The 24,511-nt window shown below is 39.9% G+C and overlaps 1 protein-coding gene across 1 annotated transcript in view; it reads right to left on the bottom strand.

The window, feature by feature from the left end:
* Positions 1–20,482, bottom strand: part of COL6A6 (collagen type VI alpha 6 chain) — a 111,235-nt gene extending 90,753 nt beyond the window's left edge. Inside the window, exons 1-7 of the mRNA XM_038002892.2 lie at positions 20,422–20,482; positions 17,506–18,102; positions 15,536–16,156; positions 13,892–14,452; positions 12,529–13,086; positions 9,565–10,140; positions 5,960–6,529 (exon numbers count right to left, since the gene is read on the bottom strand). Coding sequence (XP_037858820.2) covers positions 5,960–6,529; positions 9,565–10,140; positions 12,529–13,086; positions 13,892–14,452; positions 15,536–16,156; positions 17,506–18,102; positions 20,422–20,482 — 3,544 coding nt within the window. The remainder of the gene's footprint in view (positions 1–5,959; positions 6,530–9,564; positions 10,141–12,528; positions 13,087–13,891; positions 14,453–15,535; positions 16,157–17,505; positions 18,103–20,421) is intronic.
* Positions 20,483–24,511: the final 4,029 nt, after the last annotated feature.

Here is a 24,511-nt window from a genome sequence, read left to right on the forward strand (position 1 = left end):
TGTTTAAAACCAAAATCGTTAATTTCAACTTTTAAAACAACTGTTGGCAACTTGATTTTTAATGAGAGTTGACTGAGGGAACACAAAAATCTTATTTGATAATCAATTTTCATCATGAGATTCAAGGTAAATCAAAAATCTGGAAGACTGGACATCTTATTTTACTGTATTTTACTTTATTGGAAATATCTTCTTAGATAATCAGAAAATCAGATAATCAGAAAATAAGATAAACTATTTAGAAAAAAAGCAGAATATATCCTTTCCAAAATTCCTCTTGCATCAACGTCTTTTCATATCTGTCTTGAGCTTGAAAGTTTCATCTTTGATGACAACTGTTTAAACCTGAGCAGAAAACCAGGTAGTAAACAAGATATGATAATGTCTTTAAGGAAAACAGACTCGTGTGGAAAAAAACCAACCAGCAGAAATACCAAAATGACATCAAGTGACCTTGGGAACTGTTGCCTATAAACATTGTGTATTTTAAATTTTTGTCTAGATTGCTGAAAGTACAAACTTATTGAGGTAAACAAGTTCCTTGTGTTTAATTTAAATTGACAAATGATTCCATAATAATGTGAGAGAAGGAATGGAATTTGGTGGGCAAGTCCAGAATTAGTAACCATGTGTCTAAGTACAGTGAGAGAGACCAAACCACACTGAGCAAGAGGCTCTCATGCAACAGCCTAAAAACTCCACTGAGACATCTGCCCTTAAATCAGGAGCCCTGTCCTGAAGTCTTCCACGACACAGGTTGTGTTTTAAGGTGAATCTGCCACTGGTGACTCCAAAGGACTGGGGGCAGGGAGTTTTGGAAGTGAGCTAGGGAGAAGGCTGAAATTGGATTTCCAAAGAAATCATAAAGAATTAAAGTAGGATAACAGCAGTAGGAATAAGAAAGGGGCAATAAAAGCAAAATATTTAAGAAGGTAATTGGCAGGAATGGCTACAGAGGGTGACAAAAGAAGTAAGAGTAGTAGGCTGAGCCCTTGACTAGTCCTCCAAATAGCAATGCGGAATCCTGGGGGGCAGGTCTGTGAGCGGGAAGACAGAAGTTCAGTTTCAGTCATATGCTGGTCACCACTCTGTCACTGCCAAACTACTTTTGGCAACTCTTATCCTGTCTGGGCATTAATTTTCTTATCTATACAAATAAGGGGGTTATATACTTCAAAGTAAAAATACAAAAGCACAGAAAAGAGTGAATTGGACCAGACAGTTACAAGTCTCATTGTTTCCTGCCAAGCCCAAAAGCTGATTCTAATTATTACTTTATAAAGACAGTTCTTAATTGGAGCTGATGATGGCAGATTCTTGGTATTAAGAAATACTGTCAAGAAGCTAGGGTACATTTGTAAGACTAGAAGACAGATTCTTGAGAAAATACTTTAAAGGGGAAAGTGGCAATTATTAGCTGGGATAGGAGATAAACCTGTTTGGGACTTTGAAAGATGTGGTAATTTAGATTTAAAAAAGAAAGGATGATCTATAAAGTATAGCTAGGGACTGTTACAGACTCAGTTTATACACCTCCTAGATTTGCTTCCTCCCTTCCCCAAGCCATAGACATTTGTCCACTTAAGAGCCCCAGCTGCCACCATCCTTAGTCTGCTAACCGCGGAGGTGAGAGCCTGGCTTTGACACGGCCTCCACCATGCTCACTGCAGAATGGCCACAGTGACTCTGGTGCCTGTGTGCAACCCATGTGAACTTAGGGAGGCCCTGGCCCCTTCACCATTTCCCGCCCTAGATGTAGTGCACCATGGGACCTGTTTCTGGTTTCCCCAGCAGTTTCCATAAGGGGCTGGATAACACAACCCAGTAGTGTAGGGAAGTTAGCTCTCTGACTTATAAGAGGCAGTAGATGGGAAGGAACTGGCAGGTAAATCCTCTCCTTTATTCCCCCTGCTGGGCTGGTCTACACGGTGGTTCTGTAGGGCTTCTCTAGTGATGTTCTGCATGACCAATGCACCAGTTACGCTTCTTAAGCTGTTAACTTGGTAACATACTACCTTTTATTTACTTTCCCCTCCTTTCCTGCATCACTTCCCTTCCATTCACTCTTGCTTCCCTGGGACTGCACTCCCAATAAAGTATTGGCATGTAAACTCAAGAGCTTCAAAGGTCTGTTTTCTAGAGAACCCAGATCCAGTTAAGGCAGGAACATAAAAATAACTCCTTATTAAAAGTTGGAAATGAACATCTATTTTTTTCCTTACATTTTTCACATCTCTTGAATCAAATCCTGAGGCTATCTCTTACCCTAATCAGACTAGTCTTTTGCACAGTCTCCCTTTTGATTCATCTATCCATAATGACAGATATATCGGATGAGAGATGCTCCCGATTCTTTGCTACCTAATCATGGCTCCATGCTAAAAAATAGACAGAACCTCCACATTCTAAAAATTGCTCCAAGTCTCCTCTAGTGGACAGAATAGCCAGTCTCAAAGAAAAATCAAGACAATAAGTATGGATAAAGGTGAGAAAATACCGTGTATATTTATTAAATTTGAATATAGCTCTAAAATGTGGCTAAAATATTTAAGTCCCTAAACTAAGGAATTCTTGGTAAGTTGTCCTTCTGTGAACCAACCCCATTACTCCACAAATTTGCATTCAAGAAATCGATTCATGGTACTCTCAGCAACATGCTATGATATTAGCTAACTCTCAATGAACACTTACCATGTACTTCCAATTCACTGTCTCACTTTTCCTCATAAGACACAGAATAAGTAGAAGCTCTTTTTCATTTTGCAGATGAGGAAGCTGTGACAGAGAAGCTTGCCCAAGATCTCAGTTACCACTGTGTCTCGTCTCTCACACTGGGGATTCAGATCCAGACTTCTCTGGAGCCCACATGCTGAACTACCTTATACTACCACTTCCTGGTTAGCCAGTGATAACAAGTCATGCAGATAGCTAGTTCTATGAAGAGATTATGCTATTGGAAGTGACAGCAGGAAGCGGTTTCCTTAGGGAATATCAGCTTGTGGAAACAATTTTAAAGTTACAAACCTATGATGTCTTAATAAGCTCCAGCTATTAATTGGTGAAGCACAACACTTAGATATTAGTTCTTTATAATGTCAACATCAGATAACCTAGACAACAACTAATAGCAAGAAAACAGCTTAATATAACAAAAAACTCAGGGATGGGGGTGGTGGGAGGAACAGATGGGGGTCAGACAAGCCTAGGTTTCAAAATGTGCTTAGTCTTACTTCCTGTATGACTTCTAGACCAGGCTACCAATATTCCCTTGAAGTCCAGCTTCCACATTTATGAATGAAAACAAAAATACAAACCACGTAAGATGCTGGGAGAACTGAGTGAGATAGTCCATTTAAAGTGCTTAGAGCACCAGGTTTGACCCTTCGTAGATGCTCAAAAAACAAAGATTCTTAGTCACCTCCCTCATACCTCCATGCGGCTGACCTCCCTTTCACATACGTTGAATCACAGTATGCAACTAGAGGAACTTTTAGAGATTCCAGAAAACTAAGAAACCAGAAAACTAAGACTCAGAAATAGTAGTGACATCTCCAAAGTTATGCATATTTTAATAAGAAGCAGAGCAAGTGTTCAGGCCTTAAGTCCAGTTTGCTTTGAGCCGTACTCAGCTATCGTCTGATTTCCTTGTTTTGGGATTTACAGTTTAAAAAGAACTGGCATCCCCTAATATATTTGTACATGCCTTTGAAGCTTTACCGGCGTTCATTCCAGCCTCGTCAGTCCTCAGCTGACAGCCTGCCTCACATTCTTCCTTGCTGGAATAATAACCTCAAGTTTATCTTAATACAGAGTATTTTTCTTATTTTTTGCATTCATGACTATTTCCTTAAAAAATAACTCATTAACTACTTGGAGTTCATACTCCTGTTTTTTACTTTCCACATGGTTTTCTTTCATCGCACTCAGATAGAAACTAGATGGTTCAGAGATAATTTTCTGCCTAATACTTGGACTTGAGTATTTCATATGAAACAAGAAATTAATGTGGAAGGTTTGGCTGAGGTAATCAGATACATTCCAAAGTATGTGAAGCAGGACTTAGAGAGTCAGTAGTCCCAAATCAACTACAGAACTCTTAACCTTTGACCCACACATCAGGTCTTATTAAATGTTTCAGACTGCAGTTTGGAAAAGTCTGTTTGGAGAGAGCTGTTGATGTGCTGTGGGCTCTGTCATCAGGCACACACACAAGAAGAGCGGGTGACTTCCTTTTCAAGCTGAGAGAGGGGATTTCAGAGATAATCTGGAGATAACCTAATTCTGGAAATTCTAAAGCATGAGACACAGGATGGCATATTGCCCTCCCTACAAAGAAGAGGCAATCACGCTGGGGGGCTGTGATTCCCAGTTTTTATTAGGGCAATTGATATGTTATTGTTGACCATGGAGCTGATATGGCTGAGTGGAAGAGCAAGCTGTTGTGGGCTCCTCTGATCTCCCATCTAAGAAGCCCCTGGCAGGGGCAGAGAAACCTCAGCAGAACAAAGCTGGAGGTGTCACCAGACGCCCAGAGGCTGAAAAAGGCACAAGAGACACTCTGGAATAGAGACATATCCTCCTAAAAAAAAAACCGTGATGGAGAGATCTTCAGACAAAGGTGGCTTGGTGGGGAAGTGATGATGTGGGGCAGGAGGTGAAATTTTTGAGGGACCTATGAATGGACCCGGCTTTAGACATGGGCTATTGTCACAGGAAACCCATTCCTGATAAGGGACAGATTAAAAACTTTCCTGTACCCTTCTAGTTGTTCCCCCTTTCCTAGTACCTTCTCCTTCTGGAGAGGCCAAAACTATGGTTAGTAAGATGGAGCAGCACCTGGAAGATGAGGAGTGCAGTGAAAGGCTGGGGACATTGGGTGAAATGTCAACCACTTCTCTCACAGCAAGGCAGCCTGTAGCAAGCTGGAAATGTGGGGTAACCTTGAATAAAATGTAAAGTTTTAATATTACTGGGATGGACATATTAATGACCAAAAGGAGGCTTTTTTATTTCCTGAAAGTGATGAGAGGCAAGGGAAGAGCTGGCTCCCATTCATAAATTTAATGGTTACTGGTAGATAAAAATGAAGGCACTTTATAATTATATCCCAGGTGTTATGCTTATTGAAGTTTAAATATGCATTTTCTCATTTAGTCCTCCCCATGTTCTTTTGAACTAGGTGCCGCTATCATTCACATTTCATAGGTGAGAAAATTAAACTTACAGAAGTTAGGCAACTTGTCCCAGAAAAAAATGGCCATAGAGCAGGGATCTGCTGTCAGGCTGTCTGTCTTCAGAGCTGCCTCTTAAAGTTGACCTTGCAACTTTTTTTTTTTTTGAGTGAAAATCTGGGATTAATGTTTACCATGGGTAGTTATACTGAATCATAGCCAACCCATAAGGTGCCTTTATAACAGAAAAAGTGACTTCTCCTTTAAGACACTTCACTTCCATCTGTTGAAAAAAGTGTCAAAATGCACTCATTGTAGAGAAGATATTTACTAACTTCTGTGGTAAAGTTTCATAATAAAGATATAAACCTCTAGGGAGGTTTCCTACCTGCCTGTACCACAGCTCTTGGCAGCCCTACAGGCCCTCTTGCCAAGCAACCAAAAAATCAGTCAAATATTTCCTTTCTTTGAGGCATGCTCTTCAACCTCTGAAACCAGCCAGATTGCAAACAATGGCCTTTTCCTCACACCGGAAGGCAGGCGTTCCCACTCACAAAGGAGGCATGCTCACCCAGGAGACAGGGAGAAAAAAGGGCACGGGATTTCAGACACCCTGTTTCTCAATCCGCAGGTCAAGATAAATATTTAATAACCGCGAAAAGCTCAATTTGAAATCCAGAGGCACACCTCTAAATGCTCCCACTAGCCCCAGGGGATGACAATGGAGCTTGAAGAAAATGTCAGAGAAGATGGTGTGGGGAATCGATATGAACTTGCTAAATACTTACTGCTTTCACCCCCTGTGGTACAGATGTTGCGAACGATCCTTTTATTGACCTTCTTCAGTTCATCGAAGTTGTGCACTGTCAGTTTTTTCTCTGCAGTCCCGGTGATCTGCATGAGCTGCTGGTCATCCACATCCCCAATGCCCACAGAGTAGATGTCGATACCTCTGCGTCTCAGGGCTTCCGCGGCCTGGGCCACCTCGTCTTGGGACTGGCCATCTGTAAGGACCAGCAACACCTGTGGGGTACCTGTATTTATCCTGCTGCCCATGTCTGGCCTGAAGTAATGTTCCACCTTCCTGAGTGCGGCACCGATGTGTGTGTTTCCAAAGATCTGCGTGATGTTTTCAATCTGAATTGATATCTCTTTTGCACCTATGAAAGTTCCCAGTGGAAACTCTGGGCGATAGGCGTCACTAAACTGGGCCGCTCCTATACGCACTCTGTTGGGGCTGACATCAAAGTCTTGAACAACGGATACCAGAAATTCCTTCATTTTCTTGAAGTCAGTTTGCTGAATGCTAGTTGAACCATCCATAAGGAAAACAAGATCTACTTTGTCAATTTCACAATCTACAAAGAAGAGAAGGAACAACAGCAAACCCAGATTGTTATTCTTTCCTTAATCCACCAAGAGTAAATTAAATGTTTGCAACTATAGGCCAGGCGTGGTGGCTCATGCCTATAATCCCAGCACTTTGGGAGGCCGAGGCGGGTGGATCACAAGGTCAGGAGATCGAGACCATCCTAACTAACATGGTGAAACCCAGTCTCAACTTAAAAAAAAAATACAAAAAATTAGCTGGGCGTGCTGGTGGGTGCCTGTGGTCCCAGCTACTAGGGAGGCTGAGGCGTGAACCTGGGAGGCAAAGCTTGCAATGAGCTGAGATCGTGCCACTGCATTTCAGCCTGGGAGACAGAGAGAGACTCCATCTCCAAAAAAAAAAAAAAAAATTGCAGCTATATAGAAATAATATTTCTGAAAGTGCTTTCTTAACTTATTCTAGCATGTGGTCACATTAATTGGAGAGGAAATAAAGGCAAATGATCAGTTCATAAAGTCAGTACAAGGCATGAATCACTCACACATCTTTTTATGCTTCTCTTGGCTTGTTGATTTGGTCTTAGGCCATTTTATTTTCTGAGATGCCAGAGAACTGGGGCCAGTGCTACGGAAAACTTGTTCTCATCTACAATCTAGCCTAAGCTCTCCCAGAAAGCCCGGTGACAGTAGTAGCACATCAAGAGAAAACAAAACACACATACATTTAGGGATTCGAACAAAAAGGCAGATGGTTCGTATTATTGACTTAGCCTCCCTGGTCATTTGAGCCAATAATTATTTTTCTAGTTCATTAGGGCATATTGAAAAGAGGTTTTAAAAGGATGCCTTTTAGTCTGTATCTAGTCAGTTTTCCTTGTTATCAGTCCCTTTCTGCTGTATGTAGGCAAAAATATCTACTTGAGAAAAATATTTTTGAACAAGCAATGCAATATAGAGATGCTTCCCCCATATTAACATAGCAAATATAAAACAAGAGAGACACCATTGCCAATGAATGAGTTATGCTTGGCACATGCGTGTTCCTTAGCTTTCTGGTAAGCATGGTCGTTTCCATGAATTCCCCGGTGATCTCACCACTGTCCGAACTTAGTTCTCGTCATAGCCTCAGAAATATTAAAGGTATCTGAGATTCCTTAAGTCCAGGTAAACAAGGAAGAGATAAGAAGAAATACGGTAAATCGATCCTTTAGGAATTGGTTAACTTATTAAATTACTTTGTTTCAGATTTGGAAATCTAGTACTGTTTTTCTGTCCCAAGGAGAATTTTCAATATGAAAATGCAATGTCAATTTCTACAGTGAACTGGTGAAGGATGGATCCAATTTTAGGCAATGGCTACAAGGAAGGAAGAGATTTGTCCCAGTTTTCAGTAAGACCTAGAAAAATTTTGTTAGTTTTGTGAAAGAAAAAGATAGTAGCTGCATTCTAAGGAGGCAAGGCTTAGGAAAACTTAGAAGTTAGATGAGTTTTAAAAAGAACTACTGTATCTAGATGTTGGAATCGGAATCATGAATTAATAGCAATTCAGCTAAGTAAAAACATTTTGTATATTTAGTAAAATAAATCTTAGGAAAAATACTCAGGAAACTAAGTAGAGAACAATCTTTCTCTGAACCAAACTTATAAACTGAAAGTAAAATGATGAAGGAAGGAATACATACACACATGCAACAATGCAATCTCCAGCTGTCAGAACACAAGCCCAGCATCCAGTGCAAAGGAAGTCCCACTATGCTCTGTCCTGGAAACCTCTGAGGCTGGAACCGAGTTTTTAATACTGGGCTTCGCATTTTAAATTACCTTGCGCCATAATTGAAATAAGCAAAGAAACTGGTGACTTCTGGCCTGAAGGAAAGAAGACTTCAGGCAATTATAGCTGGTTCTTAGGAGGAGAATTTGATTTCTTGCATAAAGAGGAAAAAGAACTAGTGGGTGGAAAAATGTGTAAGCACATTTGTGTTCTAATGAAGCCTGTTCAAAACTGGTGAATTCAGCTAGGTATAGTGGCCCACACTTGTAATCCCAGCACTTTGGGAGGCCAAGCGGGGCAGATGGCTTGAATCCAGGAGTTTGAGACCAGCCTGGGAAACACAGTGAAATCCTGTCTTTACAAAAAAAAAAAAAAAAAAAAAAAAATTAGCCACGCCTCATGGCACACATCTGTAGTCCCAGCTCCTTGGGGAGGCAGAGGCAGGAGGATCACCTGAGTCCTGGAAGTTGAGGCTGCAGTGAGCCGTGATCATGCTACTGCGCTCCAGCCTGGATGACAGAGCAACACCCTGTCTTAAAAAAAAAAAAAAAAAAAAGGACAAAACAAAACAAAACAAAACAACTTATGAATTCCCCATCATTAGAAGAGTTTAGGAAGAAGCAATTAGGAATGCTGCAGAAAGTATATTTCTTGGGGGAGTAGTCTGAATGAAATATCTGAGGTCTTTCCAACCCTGAGATTTTATAATATAGAAAGTCCTAGCAAAGTCTTGGAATCAACCCAAATGTCCATCAGTGACAGACTGGATTAAGAAAATGTGGCACATATACACCATGGAATACTATGCAGCCATAAAAAAGGATGAGTTCGTGTCCTTTGTAGGGACATAGATGTAGCTGGAAGCCATCATTCGCAGCAAACTGTCGCAAGAACGGAAAACCAAATGCTGCATGTTCTCACTCATAGGTGGGAATTGAACAATGACATCACTTGGACACAGGAAGGGGAGCATCACACACCGGGTCCTATTGTGGGGAGGGGGGAGGGGGGGAGGGGTAGCATTAGGAGATATACCTAATGTAAATGATGAGTTAATGAGTGCAGCACACCAACATGGCACATGTATACATATGTAACAAACCTGCACATTGTGCACATGTACCCTAGAACCTAAAGTATAATAAAAAAAAAAAAAGAAAAAGAAAAAAAATGAAACAATTAGAAATCCTTCTCTCCTCTCTGGAAAACTCATTCCTGAGAGCCATTGTTTTGCTTTCTCTCTCATTTGTTGCTCTTCTAATAATTAGAAAAAACTTAGTTGGCAAACCTTACCCACTTTTGAAGAGTTGCAGACACTGGCTGTCACATCTGAAATTATTCCCTTCAGACCTCCAAAAGTCTCCACGAAGAAGTACTTGTCGCTTGATCCTGCCATGGCTAACAGTTCCACGGGATTGGCATCAGCAATACCCACAGCCAGGACAAGAATGCCTTTGTCTCGCAAGGCCTTTGCCGTGGCATTGAGTTTATCAGCATCATGGGAATCCCCGTCGGTGATCACAATGAGGACTTGGGGGACCCCCTTGTTCAGGCGACTGCCCCGGGCTTCAGTGAACATGTGGTCCGAGAAGCCCAGTGCCTCAGCAGTATAAGTATTGCCACCCATGGCTTGGTCATTCTGGAGCACTGAAATTACCTCCGGTTTTGTGCCAAAGTTATCCAGATAAAACAGCACCTCTGGGTCATCAGCATACTTCAGAGCCCCAAACCGGACCCGATTCATGCCCACATCAGCTTTTCTCACTATGTCAATCATAAAATCCTTCATGATATTATACTCATCATAGTCAATGCTGCCAGAGCTATCAATGACAAACACAACATCTAAAACTTCAATCCGCTTGCATTCTGAAAGAGGAAGAGAAAGGTAAACCATATGAGATTAGCTTTGGACAGCATGGGAGACACCCCAATCTTTTTATAAATTGCTAGTGTTTTCTCTCCATGAGGATCATGCTATGCATTAGAATGTCAGTTCTAATAGCCTCCGAAATATTAAAGGTGTCTGAGATTCCTTAAGTCCAGGTAAGCAAGGAAGTGATAAGAAGAAATACAGTAAATCGATCCTTTAGGAATTGGTTAACTTATTACTTTGTTTCAGATTTGGAAATCTAGTACTTTTTTTTCTGTCCCAAGGAGAATTTTCAATATGAAAGATAAGAGAGATAATACACATACACTGGTGCTGGAAGTATATAGTTAATACTCACTTAGGTGAGCTTGAAAGATAAAGAAGGAGTCAGTGGGGTCCCACTGCAGGGAGTGGGATGGGGTGAAGTGACAATCATAGGATTGTCAGGAATAAAAAATTTTGAAATGTTTGGACTAAGTCGATTCTGTGTACATTTTCCTGTATAAGTGGTTTCTCCAACATGTGCTTTCATTTATACAAATTTCTTTTTTTTTTTTTAACCATGATCTTGAGATTTGTATTCTTAATATAAACCTTGGGGAAATGACCAAATAAAAATGAATTTTGCAATACTGTATTTTTTTCATGATTCTCTGATGGGTGACTTTTCAAAGTTACTTTTTCCTCACTTTTTGACTTTTTTGAAACATCTATTTTCATTTTTTGGTCTCATCATAGAAATAAGCCCACTTCACACTTGGTCCAACTAAGCTGTTTTAGCATGATGCTCCTATTAACTTTTTAAATCTGAGGTCAGCACCATGGAACAGAAAAGCAGGAAAGACCCAATTAATTCTTCATCCATGTGTAGCATGTTCCCTCCAAAGGTGCAGTGTTCCAAAACTAACTCATCCATTCTGGAGAAGGGGAATTGTAAGATGGTTTGTTATTTAGTCCTTATGTAGCACATTCTCTCTACAGGCCATAGAAAGGTATGTTCCAAACATTAACTCATCCATTCTTGAGAAACGGAATTGTGAGAAAGCACCCACCCTGCAGAGGCTTGCCACATTTTCTTCTTTTGCCAGCCACTTGCTGGCTATGTAAGGGCTGTTGAAAAACCTTAGAGCCAATGTACTTGTCCCCACTAATTGCAGGCCATGTGTACAGGGCCATCAACCAAATTCCCAAGAAAGGCTGGCTCTACTTGGAAATTTACGTAGAAGAACTATGTCCCCGTGGTCTTGACTGCCTGGGAAGCCTGCTTGGATTACCCAGGGGAGTGGGGGTAGATTACACTGCGTCAAAATGCTTCAGAAAGTTCATATTTGTTCTGGGTGAAATTACCAGGAAATAGAAACCAGGTGTACTCTTTTTCTACAAAATACAGATCATGAGCACCAAACCTTCCAGTGGGAGTTGAACAGAACTGTTATTTGAATAAGCAAACAATGTTCCTCTCTTCCCTTTAAACTCCATGAAGATCCATGTCCTTCACGTTCAGAATGCCTCTGTCATCAAGCCCTAAGGGTCACAGTATAAATCAGCCCCTTATATGTGTTGAGCTTTTATTTGATCATTTCCATTACTCTATATTTCCATTACTTTTGATCATTTCCATTACTCTGCAGTTTCATGGGAAGACAGTGGGGACTAGGTTCCTTACTTCCTTTGAAGCAACCATTGCTCAAGTCCTCTTACTATATTCCTTCTTTATAAAATTTAATAACTACCAAAGTGTTTTCACAAACATTATCTCATTTGATGCAAGTATTGGTCTTTAGAAATTGCAAACATAAACACCATATATAGTAGATGTGTAGGTCAAAGAGGAGACACCTTGCCCAGGAGGATAAATGCCAGGCCTGCCTCAGCAACCCACACGTAGCCCAGTGACACAGGGCACACAAGACTGAGCCCCTCGCCTCAAAGTAGGACCTGCTCTGTAATTCATGGTCTGGAGCTCCCCATGGGATCAGGTCAAACTAGACTCCAGCTAAGGTGATTTCCTTGTTCAGTTCCTACCCATGCCCTGACCTGTTTCCTACAACCCTTCTGAAAATACCTCCTAAATAAATCACTTCCAAAGAGCCCCTGACTTAACTTCTGCTTCTAGGGAACCTGATCTAAGATCTTGTATGATATCGTTTTTCTTAAATGGAGATTCATCGCTCTAGTGCTGTTTACCTATAAATGGGAATGGATCTAGGTAAACCAAAATTCTTCCTTACTGTCTGTTTACTTCAACAGGTCAAAGCCACTAGGAGAAACATTTCAATTAAACCAAGTTTACAATACGTAAATAGAACGAAATTCAAGAAATAGAGGCTAAAAAAGACATCTGTTGTTTGGATAGTCCTGCTAGTGAGTATACCCATGCCTACCTTCACGGGGGCTGCATATTCCGAAAACAAGATCATCTTCAATGCGCTGCAGAATGTCAAAATTCTCAACATAAAAAACCATCTCAGGCCTCCCGCTGATCTCCTCAAGCTGGGTGACATTGGAGCCAAACACTCCCACAGAATAGATGATTACACCTTTTTGCCGAAGCACTACCGCTGGTTCCTTTACTATGTCCTGAGCTTCACCATCCGTGATAAGGATGAGAAACTTTCTGACGTTGGGCCGGGCGCCCTTGGTGGGGCTGAAGTACTGAGACACAAAGCTCAGGGCACTACCAGTCAGGGTGGTTTGTCCAATGTGAGCCATTTGGTCTATTGCATTTGAAATGTCGCTTTGGGACATGAATCTGTTGAGCTGAAACTCCTCCTTATTGATGTCGCTGAACTGGACTACACCAATTTGCACCCGATCTGGTCCAATCTGAGACTTGCTCACCAGGTTTTTCATAAACATTTTCATTTTGCTGAAGTTTTCAGGTCCTATACTTCCAGAACTGTCCACCAGAAACATGATGTCAGCTTTCATCTCTTTGCAAGCTGCAAAAGAAGAACTGGGATGTTTATTCAAGTCAGCTACATGTAAAAAGTTCAGAGTAAACAGGAAAATCCAAAACACAAATAATTTTATATTGAAATATGTACTTGGTAATAATTAGTAGTAAATAAAGCATAGAAGACAATAAAAGTGAGAATATTCTATTTGTTATTTAGTAATTTGCTTAAATACATAACTCAGGGTTACTCAACCTCAGCACCACTGACATCTTGGGCATCATTTTACTGTGGGAAGTCTGTGTGTTGTAGGATCCTGTAAAATACTTCTTTGCAGCATCCCTGACCTCCACCTCTTAGATGACAGGAGCACCCTCCAGTTATGACCATCAGAAATGTCTCTAGACATTGACAAATAACCCCTAAGGGCGCAAAATCACTCCTGGTTGAAAACAGGAGCTCTAAATGATATAGCTCTAAAAAAATTTCATAAGAGCTGTATAAAAAGACATTCAAATAAACCTGAAGTATTCCTTACAATCTGAAATCATTTAATCATATTACACATGTGGTATACACTCATATATCTATTGTGGCAAGAAATTGTGAGAGGAAGCTAATTAATACTTATTACAGAAATTCCTCCAAATATTTTTCTTATGCTTCAGATATTATTTAAAACAACACTATAATGGGCTCTTAGCTTTGTTCTAGAGAACAAACACAGTCACACAAGTCAACAAATCTCAACTTAGTAATGTTGTTGTTTTTCTAAACCAGCAATGTCAATTATTGCCAGGATGGCAATTTGCGAGTGAAGGTCAGTAGGTAGAGCCACAGTTTCTCTTACCTTCTTCAGCACAGATTTCTTGAACAACTTGGTTTCTTATGTCTTTCAATGCGTCAAAGTCATGCACGTAATACACTCTCTTTTCCTCTCCTGCAATTTCTCGCAGCTGTGTTTGGTTGGCCGCCTTAATCCCGATAGCATAAACTCGGATGTGCTCTTCTCTCAGTCTGTTTGCAGGCTCCAAGATGCTATCCTTGGACATGCCATTTGTCAGGACAACAAGGTGACATGGAACTTTGTTTCCTCGCTGTTTCTTTGCTTTTTGCAACAGACTCAGTGTGAAATTCAGTGCTGCACCTGTATTTGTATTCCCACCCATCTGCCTGATATTCTCAATGGCCTTTCCCAAATCCTGCTTGTTGGAGTATTTATTGATCTCAAATTCCAAGTCCCAGCTGTCAGCATACTGAACGGCCCCAACCCGCACCTTATGGGGGGCAATGTTGAACATCCCTACCACCTCTGACAGGAAGATCTTCATTTCATGGAAATCTGTGGCCTGGGTGCTCCCTGAGCCATCGATGAGCAGATAGATGTCTGCTTCCTCAGTGTCCACACAACCTAAAATGGAATCAGTAAGTTGCATGTGGCATTTGAGCAAGCATGAAGAAAAAATGAGAGCAGGTGGAAAGAAGAACAAATATGAACCTCTTCAGATAGAAAAATGGGAAACAGCTTCTAGGCTTAAAATACATGCTTTGTTAGCTTAAAATGGGGGAATCTTACCATCCCTTCAGCCAAATGAATCGCTTCTGACACTTTAAGACTATTGCCCTAATTCTCTGCCATGAATCAGGATAAGTCTGAATATAGTAGGAGATTTAAAAAATTTGAAGCTGCTTTTTACAAGACACTTCACCCATTAGTAAATAACTGCTTAGCAAAAAGTCAAGTAGTGTGTTGGGAAATCGAGAAGGTATTTAACTGGACATTGTAGGCACATGAACGCTCTTGAGCAAATTATTTACTCCTTACCCACTCCTAGTCAACTAACTACGGATACTATTCATGAGTGAGACAACGACATTTGTAGTAAATATGCTATATTTATGGAAGAATATATACATCTATATGTATACCAATACATAAACATATTTATATAGTATAAGTGTATATATGAATGTAAGATACATCACCCTCTGTCTCTGTCGCTGCATAGTGGATGCTAGAATGGTACCCCACAACAAATTACATAATTACTTTGTTCTTCATTCAAATCATACTCCTGTTTATTCTCTAAATTGGAATTTGGAAATGAGGGAAGAAGATTTGGGCGAGAAAAGTACAAAAAGAATAAAGAAATAAAGGGAAGAGCAGGAGAACATGAGAGGCAAAAGAGAGAAAGACAAATGAAGAGAGAAAAATAGCAAAGGAAGGTATTCTGCAGCATGGATGAGTAAAAAACCTAATTACAGCTGCACAAAAGAGGAACTAGAAGGGGAAATCTCTTGTCCCCATGCCAACACCTCAATGGCTTTTATTGTCCCCAAATTAGGATTCATATTTTCAAGCTCAAGTAAAAAAATTAGGAACTTATCCCCTTCCCATCCACATCTTACCAAGCCCATCCACTTTGTATACAGAATATTTGAAAGAGAAGGAAAAAAGAATCCAAACATCCCTTCTTTCAGCAGAAGACCTTACCAGATTTGAGCGTTTCGGTCCTCTCTGAAAAGACAGAGACTGTGTGTGTTATTTGGTTCCGCAGCTTCTTCAGAAACGTCTGGTTGTGAGCAGCCAGGTCAGCGAAGGTCTTCAGTTTGGAGACATACTGCTCAGCAGGGTGGGATGCTATCTTTTCCAACTGGGTGTCGCTGGCCCCCTTTATGCCCAGGGTGAAGATGGTCACACCCTCCCGTCGGAGGTTAACAGCTGCTTTTGTCACGTTGTCTTCCGAATCTCGGTGGGTCACCAGCACGGCAATCTGGGGCACCCCCTGATTCTTCCGACTGCCATTCCGTGCACTAAAGACTTCCTTCCTGAGCTTTTTGATGGCAGCTCCAGTATAGGCCTTCCCAGTCCGGGGAGAAAGGTTCTGTATATGCTGGAGAACCTCTGACTTATTTATGCCCATGCTCAGTGAATTTATCACTTTTGTCTCATTGCTATAGGCCACAAGGCCAATCCTCATGCAATTTTCCTTTATGTCAAGGGCAGATACACTTTCTTCCAAGAATCCTTTAAGATAGTCTAAGTTCTCGTCGCTTCCATTGATTGACATATCCAATAGGAACACAACATCGGCCATAGAAGGGCCTTGGCAAGCTGTATGGGCAAGAAATAAACAAGCACAATTTTAGCTGGTGGTTCAGCATCTTTGGTGAGCATCAGAAGGCATGAAGACCATACAGCAGAGCTCAGTTATGCACTTAGAGCAGGAGGTAGACAAATAATTATGAAGTTGAGGTTAAAGGGACCTGGGTTCAAATACTACATTTTAGCTAAACTCCTGGCTTCAATTTCCTCATCTGTAAAAGGGAGATAATATTAATCTCATAGAGTTGTTATGGGGATTTAATGAGATAATATTCTTAGCATAGGGCCTGGTACATAAAATTCATTCAGTGAACCATAGCCATTGCTATCATCTTAAAATCATTTAAGCATCATCTACCCTATAGTCAGCAGTTACAGTCCAAATATTCCTAAGGGATAGTAATGAAATAGCAATCGCATTTTCAGTTCTTTTATTTGGGAATGATCTTAGTAATAAGGACTCATAGTTTCATAGATGACCCCAAGGAAAGCATTCTCTGTTATCAATAGGTAAGTACATATATCAGCTCATTCAAACTGATTTAATCAGGGATAATGTGAGTTTCCTATATAACATATTTGGACATGTACACTTTGAACACATTGTTTTTTACTGGCTATCCCCTGCCCCTCGCTTGAATGATGATCACAAACTCTTGACCATTCTAGAGTCGTACATACTAGAGTAGTACAAGAGGACAGACCAGGAGAGCAGTTTGGCCCCAGAGCAGAACACAGGGAAAACTAATTCAGAATAGGGTAGCAGGGAGCAAGGCAGTCTGGAGCTGAAACTACATGGCTGGGAATTGGGAAACCTGCCCTACTAGCTCTGACTTTAAGTCACAGCCTGGCCCTGGGCCAAGGCACATCACTTCTAAGGATATATATAAGTTCCTATTTCCAAAAAAAAAAAAAAAAGGGGGGGGGGTCTGGACTTCTGGAAATTGTTTTTAGGTCTAACATTCTATGATTATATTATGTGGTTTTAAGAGTCAAGAATTTCTTTAGAAGCAAATTTACCTTTTAAATGAACCAGTACTAAAACTACATAGCAACTAAAGCCCAGGGAAATAGCTCAGAGATCAGTTGGGTGGCAGGGAGAAAGCATCCCTAAATGTTAGGAAGTCTGTGAATGTCAGGCAACACAGATAAGTGAAACACGAAAAACCAAGACTTGTGGGGTTCACTGAATTGAAAATAGTCATAATCACTGGACTCTCTTAAATGTATGGGTACATAACATCTGAAAATGTGGCCCATTTTGGGGATAGAAATATTCATAGAATTTCAATCCTCTCCCCATTTTAATGTTTCAAAAGCATTTTATCATCATTCCTATACATATATCCTAGGCCCACCTTCTACAAAGATGTCATCAACTGCTCCCTCCTTGTACTTTGCTACATCCTTGATGATGTGCGTCATGTTTTGGGAAAACATGCTGAGGTCTCTGACTGTCCGAAGGTTGAAATGAAACTGAGACGTGGCCATGGCCTTCAGGTTTTCCTCAGAAGCTTTCTGCACCCCTATGGAGATGATTTTCACTCCGTCTTTCTGCAGGGCCTTCGAAGCTTCTTCCACATCATCCTCAGACTCAGACGAAGCCAGGACCACTAGAATTGGGGGAAACTGTTTCTTGTCTCTCCCATTGGTGGTTGCAGAGAAATAAGTCCTGTGAGCCTCCTGAAGAGCCTTTCCTATCTGCAGGGACCCGCCAATGAATCCAAAGTTCTTCTTGAGGTGGTTCAGCATGGGGCTCCTGCCTTTGAAGGTGCTCAGGTGGAATTCACTGTGAAGTTTATCACTGTACTGGGCGAGGCCCACGCGGTATTTGTCAGCCTCTATGGGGAGACTGTTGATCATTTTGGTGATGAACATTTTCACAAAAGGGAAGGACCTGGATCCCAGGCGATCGGAGCTGTCCACCAGAAACACGACATCTGCATACTTAGGGCCTGCAAAACCACAAACATATAAACGAACTAAAAACTTTAAAAATTTACTGCCATATTTAATGCCAACTCTATGGGGAGGGAGATGTACTTTCCTTTTTATTTTTAAAATACCTTCCCAATAAACTGAAAATAGCAGTCTGCAACTGCATATTCTCTCAAGAAAAAGAGATAGCTGTATCTTGGGCTGATTGTTTTAAACAACTTCTCATTTGAACTGATCACAAAATTAAGCATAACTTTTGCAAGGAATTGGTTAATTAGAAATAGTGATTAACAACAGTGACTGGAAAAATAAAACAGAGATAAACAGAGAAATAAAAAAATCATGGGTTTTATACCTTTTGTGGATAATTTCCTCTTGTAATTTTTTTGGTTTTTGGAATTTGACTTCAACTATGTCAACTAGATAAAAATTTTAACTGAAACTCAAACTCCATCAAATTCACTTTAATGGTGGAATCTGAAAGATGGCCTTTCTCATTTAAGCAACACAACAGCTTATCTGAGTAACTTAAAAACATATAAGTTTTATATTCCAGTCACATTAAGTTTTTAAAAAGTCTATAAATCATAAAAATATGGAATAGTCAATCTATTTCAAGGTTATTTTAAATATCTTAATATTTTTGATGAATCACATGAATGAACATTGTATTATAATTGGTGAATTTTATCCCCACATGTGAAAATGTGATGGCACCAATGTATCTCGGACTAGAAAAGGGATTATAGTTTTAGTTTCCATTAAAAATATAAGTTTTATATAGGAATGTAATACTATGCTTAACTTTTAAAGCTTCATTCAATGTTAGATTCAACACTAGTTATCTGGTACTATATTTTTACATAATACAGAATCATTGGTTCAAACACTAACTGTTGTTTACTGGTGGTCTGCTGGTTTGAACTCAGAGCTCATTCTACCTTAGCATAAGATCCATTTCTTGTCTGGGGTAGGGAGGGAAGTTTATGTGTGTGGTGTATGTTCAAGAAAATACAGTGTAATGGAACAAGTAATGAACACCCTGACTTTGCCTTCAGCTAACTCTATGAGCTTTGTTAAGACATTCAATATACTTGGGCCTTAGTTTTTTCTTCTTTAAACTAAGTAGATTCAACTAGAAAATATCTAAGGTACCGCCTCACTCTGAGATTCCAATTACCTAAAATGGTTACTAGGTAAGTTCTAATCAAATTAGAATAACTTCAATCTTTTCCTTTCTACACTGGCTGGGAAACCAGCTTTGGCAGCCCTGTGTGTTATTTCATTCTTTTTATGGCCATCTGATCAAGGCATAGTGGGTAAAATAATTTCTTGTCTTTTAAATAAGCCAAATTCAACCACTCTGAGATTCTTTTCATGATTATACAGCCAGCAGCATCTCAGCAGAAGATATAAGTGAGGGTGTATCAACACCTTCCTCCAAAAGAAGCCTGAAACCCTGTGAAGACTGCCAGAGGAGCCCTGCTGTGGGTGGCTTGATTTGTGACCACCTGTGACTTTCTATTCATAAATGAAGCCTTACATCTTTTGTGGAGAAAGGAAATGTAGATGAGTGGCACATAAGGTGGACTCAGCTTCTGATAAGGTCCATCACTACATCTGAACCATGAAACAATGGAGGACAAAACATGGCTTCTACTTGAGAAGCTCAAGGCCTAGAGATACATCAAAGGAAGATGTTTGGAGGGCAAAGTCTAGTTTATGTCTTTACAAAACTTGCTTCCAAGGTCAGTGTCCTCGAGGAAGCTGTAAAAGCCAACATAAGTTGCTCTGGACAAGAACCAATTATTTAGGAGATGGTGAAGTGGTTAAGGGTGTGCCAGGGTCTTAAGTCCACAGGACAGAAATTGTCACCAGACAGAAGGTAGTGCTATGAAGCTTTCTCTCCAGGGAAAAAGCACTTTCTTCACAATAAGCAGTCAAATAGCTTAATTTGGAGCAAATCTGGACACTAAACCAAGACACCCTTTTGACACAGATGAATTAGGATAAGACATTCCAAGTTTTCCAGGCCTGAGCCTAATATTAACAGAATTTTTATGCAACCTCCCAGAAGACCTAAAAGTGGTTGAAGCAGGACAAAATGACAGCTCTCGTATCTTTCTATTATTAACAAGGAATAAGATCCAGAAACAAATGATCTTCAAAGGAACACGGAATGACCTCACAAAGAATTTGACCTACTGCCCTTACCCTTCACTACCATCAAAATCAAAACAAAGTGATACAAAACTCACAACTTTTAAATAGGTCAAATTCGTGTATTATCTATTTTGTATAATAAAAATTAAGAATTCTTTCCAGTTTTTCCTTACCAGAATCTTGGCTCACAGAAATATGGGAACAAATTATCATGAGGAACAAAATTAGCAACATTTTCATGTTATGACCTGAAAAATCTTCAACTTGAAATCTGAAAAGGCAAAAATATAAACATATAAAATTGTTGTGGATATTATTTGGAAATTAAGACTCACATACAAAAGCATACAAAATTATATAATAAATTGGGTGCAACAGGGGACAAGGAATGTCTGAGGTTGACTGACCTTCTAAATATGTGAAGTGCCTTAGAGAAAACAATCCATCAATATTTACAAAGTCATAAGAGTTTTTTTTGGTACCCAGACCTAGTAGAAACATGAAATTTTGGACAGTTGGTAGAAGGAGTCAGATGCATTTTAGTGCTAACAATATTACACGTTCCTAGTATTTATTTTCCTGTACCCTAGTGTCATCCTCTATCTATTCATTGCTAAGACAATTCAGAGTTCATAGTTGGGACACACCCTGAGACCTATTTTGTAATCTCACCATCATGAACATGTAGGTGTACTTTATCTTTGAAGACTAATTATTTTTAGATGTGATCAAAATTCCATGTTTTTTCCTTTTCCTCGCTAATTGAAACAGTAGCTATTTCAGAACAAGCAGTGATTTTCCATATTCCATATAATGTCTTGCTCCTCAGAATGAGGAGCTCAGCTTACACCATTTTATGTCCAACTTCCTAGAACTGCATGAGGCAAGGGTTTTCCAATCTCATTTTGGCCTAAAGCATTTTCAGCCACCTTGAAATGTTCATTTTATGGAATGAAACAGGATATTAAATGTATTGAAAATAAATATTTAATGAAGCAGGTTGGGCTCATTTATTCGCTTGTTTATTCATTGAACAAAAAAATGAATTGATTCATTAATAAACTAGTGTATCCATGTCCTGCTTAATTGCTACCCAAAAATGTACTTGCAACAGTATATATGTTTATCTCACCCTATACCAGTCAGGCTCCGAGTTTCTAATATTCAATCTCTTCAGAAAAGGGACATTTGTCATGAGAAGTTCCATCCCTGTTTCCTCACCTATGTCATCGTTCTTCTGACATTCTGCAACTTGAAACTCTTTTCTAGTCCTTCACAAGTCTAGACGATGTAAAGTTTTCAGTCTGTATATAAATTTATTAGTTCTATTCAAGCTGTAACCAGTGAGCTAGAAAAAGATGTTAGGAGGTAATGTTTAGTACAAACCTTTTCATTTTAGAGAAACTAAGTCCCAAAGTGGATTTCCAAAAGTGAAAGCCAAGTCATACCATCTGTATAATTTTTATTAATGTGTATAACAATAAATAAAAAATTCTACCATTTGTTGAGCTTTTACTATGAGCCCTGCCCTGTGCTAACAGCTTTACATCTGTTCTCCTGTTTGATATTGGTTACAACTCTAGCAGTAGGTATTACTACTACTGTTGTTCTTAGTTTGCAGATGAGGAAACAGATTTTTAAGGAGAAGTAACTGATGCAAGGTCATACTGGTAAAGTGAGCCACAATTTAGACTAGAACTCACGTGTCTGACTCCAAAACCTTTAAAACTCAGTTACCCTGCAGACCAAACTCAATGTTATGAACACAAAATGGCTTCTAGTTTTTTCATTCTACATCTTTTTTCTAAGAACTAAGATATTTTGGTACTTATTTTCACACTTTTTTATTTTTGTTTTTCAAAATCAGCGTTTTACACTATTTTCTTCTTTTCTGTTTATATTATAAGCTTTATAAATTATTGTAGTCTTTTGGAGTTATGAGAGAGAAAATGCTTTGGGAAGAGTCCATAGGACCAATGTCAAAAGTTTGCAAGCAGTTACAATGGGAAGAAAATGGTATTGAGTGAAGGATGAACATCTGGACAGAGAAGCAAGGATTTGGAAAGGCTGCAACAGTCCCAAAGCAACATGCAGCATCTGGAAATTTCCATATACAAATGTCAATCTATACCTCTAGTATTTACTCAAAAGTTAAGTTCTCAGGATTAGCATCTTGTGGAACAATTTTCTTGCAGTCTTTCAGTGGAATCCAAAGTCTGGTGTGCTGTAAGGCTATACAATGATGAAGCCCGGTGAAATGTTCTTGAGGTGTGTGTGCCTGAGTTTGTATGTGCGTGGGGTGGGTAGTATATGTTAAAACAAGCTGTAGGACCAAACATCCAAGGTCATGTTTGGGAGGTAGGGAGAATGGGCTCATTTACACTGTATCAAAACACAGATGAAGTGCCTGCAATCTGTATGTTGTTCTATTACCAGTTATGACCAGGATTTTCATACTTAAATTATAAAGATAACCAATCACCTGAAGACATGTGAGGGGAGAATGAAGGAGACATTTAAAGCAATCAGTATAAAACTTAAATTTGCAGTAAGCTCTATCTTAACAGTGAGATTAATTGCCTTTCATTATAAACACTCTCAAAGGTACATGTCTCTTTAATCTGAAATTTTTTTGCATTCAATTCTTTCTGAATCAAGTAAGCTGAGGCTAATACCTTCTCTTTATATGCTATAAAGGTCTTTTTTTAAAAAAAAAAAATCTGGATATCTGTAAACTAGAATGTTTCTAATTTAAACTACAGCTGCAAAGCAACACAGCCACCCAAGGCTTGGCTTCAAACCCAGAATGTTTAGAACTTGTATAACACCTCTCGGGGCTATTAAGAACCAGGAGTCTCAGAGAGACTTCTGCTGCGTACAAACCAATTCATAATCCAAGTCATACCTCTGAAAAAAAAAGTAGTAAGAGCCCATAAGGGAAACAAGAGAGACTTCAGCAAAATTAAGATAAATATTTCTTTCTTTAAAATAAGATATGAAGGATACATCACTTGTAAGTACTGATTTTATTTTTCTTCAGAAACAAGATCATTGTTTTACTGTAAGAAACAACATTGGGTCTCTGCCACAGGGTTAAAGATAAGTGATTGTTTGCTTATTGAACCCCTGATGTCTTCATTATTTCCTTTCTGCAAGCCATTCTACTCTGAAGTCAAAAAGTAAAAAGAAAAATATTCAGAGTGAGCCTAAGTTCATGTTAAAATGCTGCAGGATAAATCCTTGGCACGCAACAGGCACAGACAAATATTGAATAAATGCTGGTGGGAAAAACAAAACAAAAGCATTTGCGGTACAAGCAAGTTGCACAGTTTTCACTTTCCCCCAGTTGCATTTTCTGGAATTACAAAAAGGAGCCTTGCATGTTCATCATATTTGAACAGGGTCATGCAGGTGAACTTGCCATTTTATAAAATGATACTCTCCTGTGTAGAGGAGGCGTTTGGCTGAGTGAAAAGTGCACAGGGTATACGGTGTCCTGGCCTGGGTCCACTCCATTCCTAAACTACCGTGTCACCTTAAACACCACCACCTAGGTTCCTAATCTCAAGCATAAGGGGTTACAGTCTCTCTCAGTCTAAGCAGTTCCACACCTTAACAGTTTTCTGACCTAACAAATACAAGTAAAAGAAAGAAAAATATGAATAATTAAGCCAAGAGCACATTTGAACACTGAGCTCCTGTTTTGAAACCATTCCCTGGAGAAAACTGCCCCTCAGATGACCACCCATGGCAGGTCCTCTGGCGGAGGGGCAGGCAGCAGCGAGGGAGGGAGCATGTCTTCAGCCGATCCTTTCTGGGTCAAAACTTGTTGGAATTCTTCAGGATTCACCCATCTACATGAACTTCAGAGGACTAAAATTTTAATAGTGCAAATAATCCACTAGAAATTATGTGTCCAGGCCGGGCGCGGTGGCTCAAGCCTGTAATCCCAGCACTTTGGGAGGCCGAGACGGGCAGATCACGAGGTCAGGAGATCGAGACCATCCTGGCTAACACGGTGAAACCCCATCTCTACTAAAAAAAAATACAAAAAACTAGCCGGGCGAGGTGGCGGGCGCCTGTAGTCCCAGCTACACGGGAGGCTGAGGCAGGGGAATGGCGTAAACCCGGGAGGCGGAGCTTGCAGTGAGCTGAGATCCGGCTACTGCACTCCAGCCCGGGCGACAGAGCGAGACTCCGTCTCAAAAAAAAAGAAAAAAAAAAAGAAAAAAAAAAAAGAAATTATGTGTCCAACACAGAAAT

Source organism: Chlorocebus sabaeus, chromosome 15 (assembly GCF_047675955.1).
Source record: "Chlorocebus sabaeus isolate Y175 chromosome 15, mChlSab1.0.hap1, whole genome shotgun sequence".
Lineage (NCBI taxonomy): Eukaryota > Metazoa > Chordata > Mammalia > Primates > Cercopithecidae > Chlorocebus > Chlorocebus sabaeus.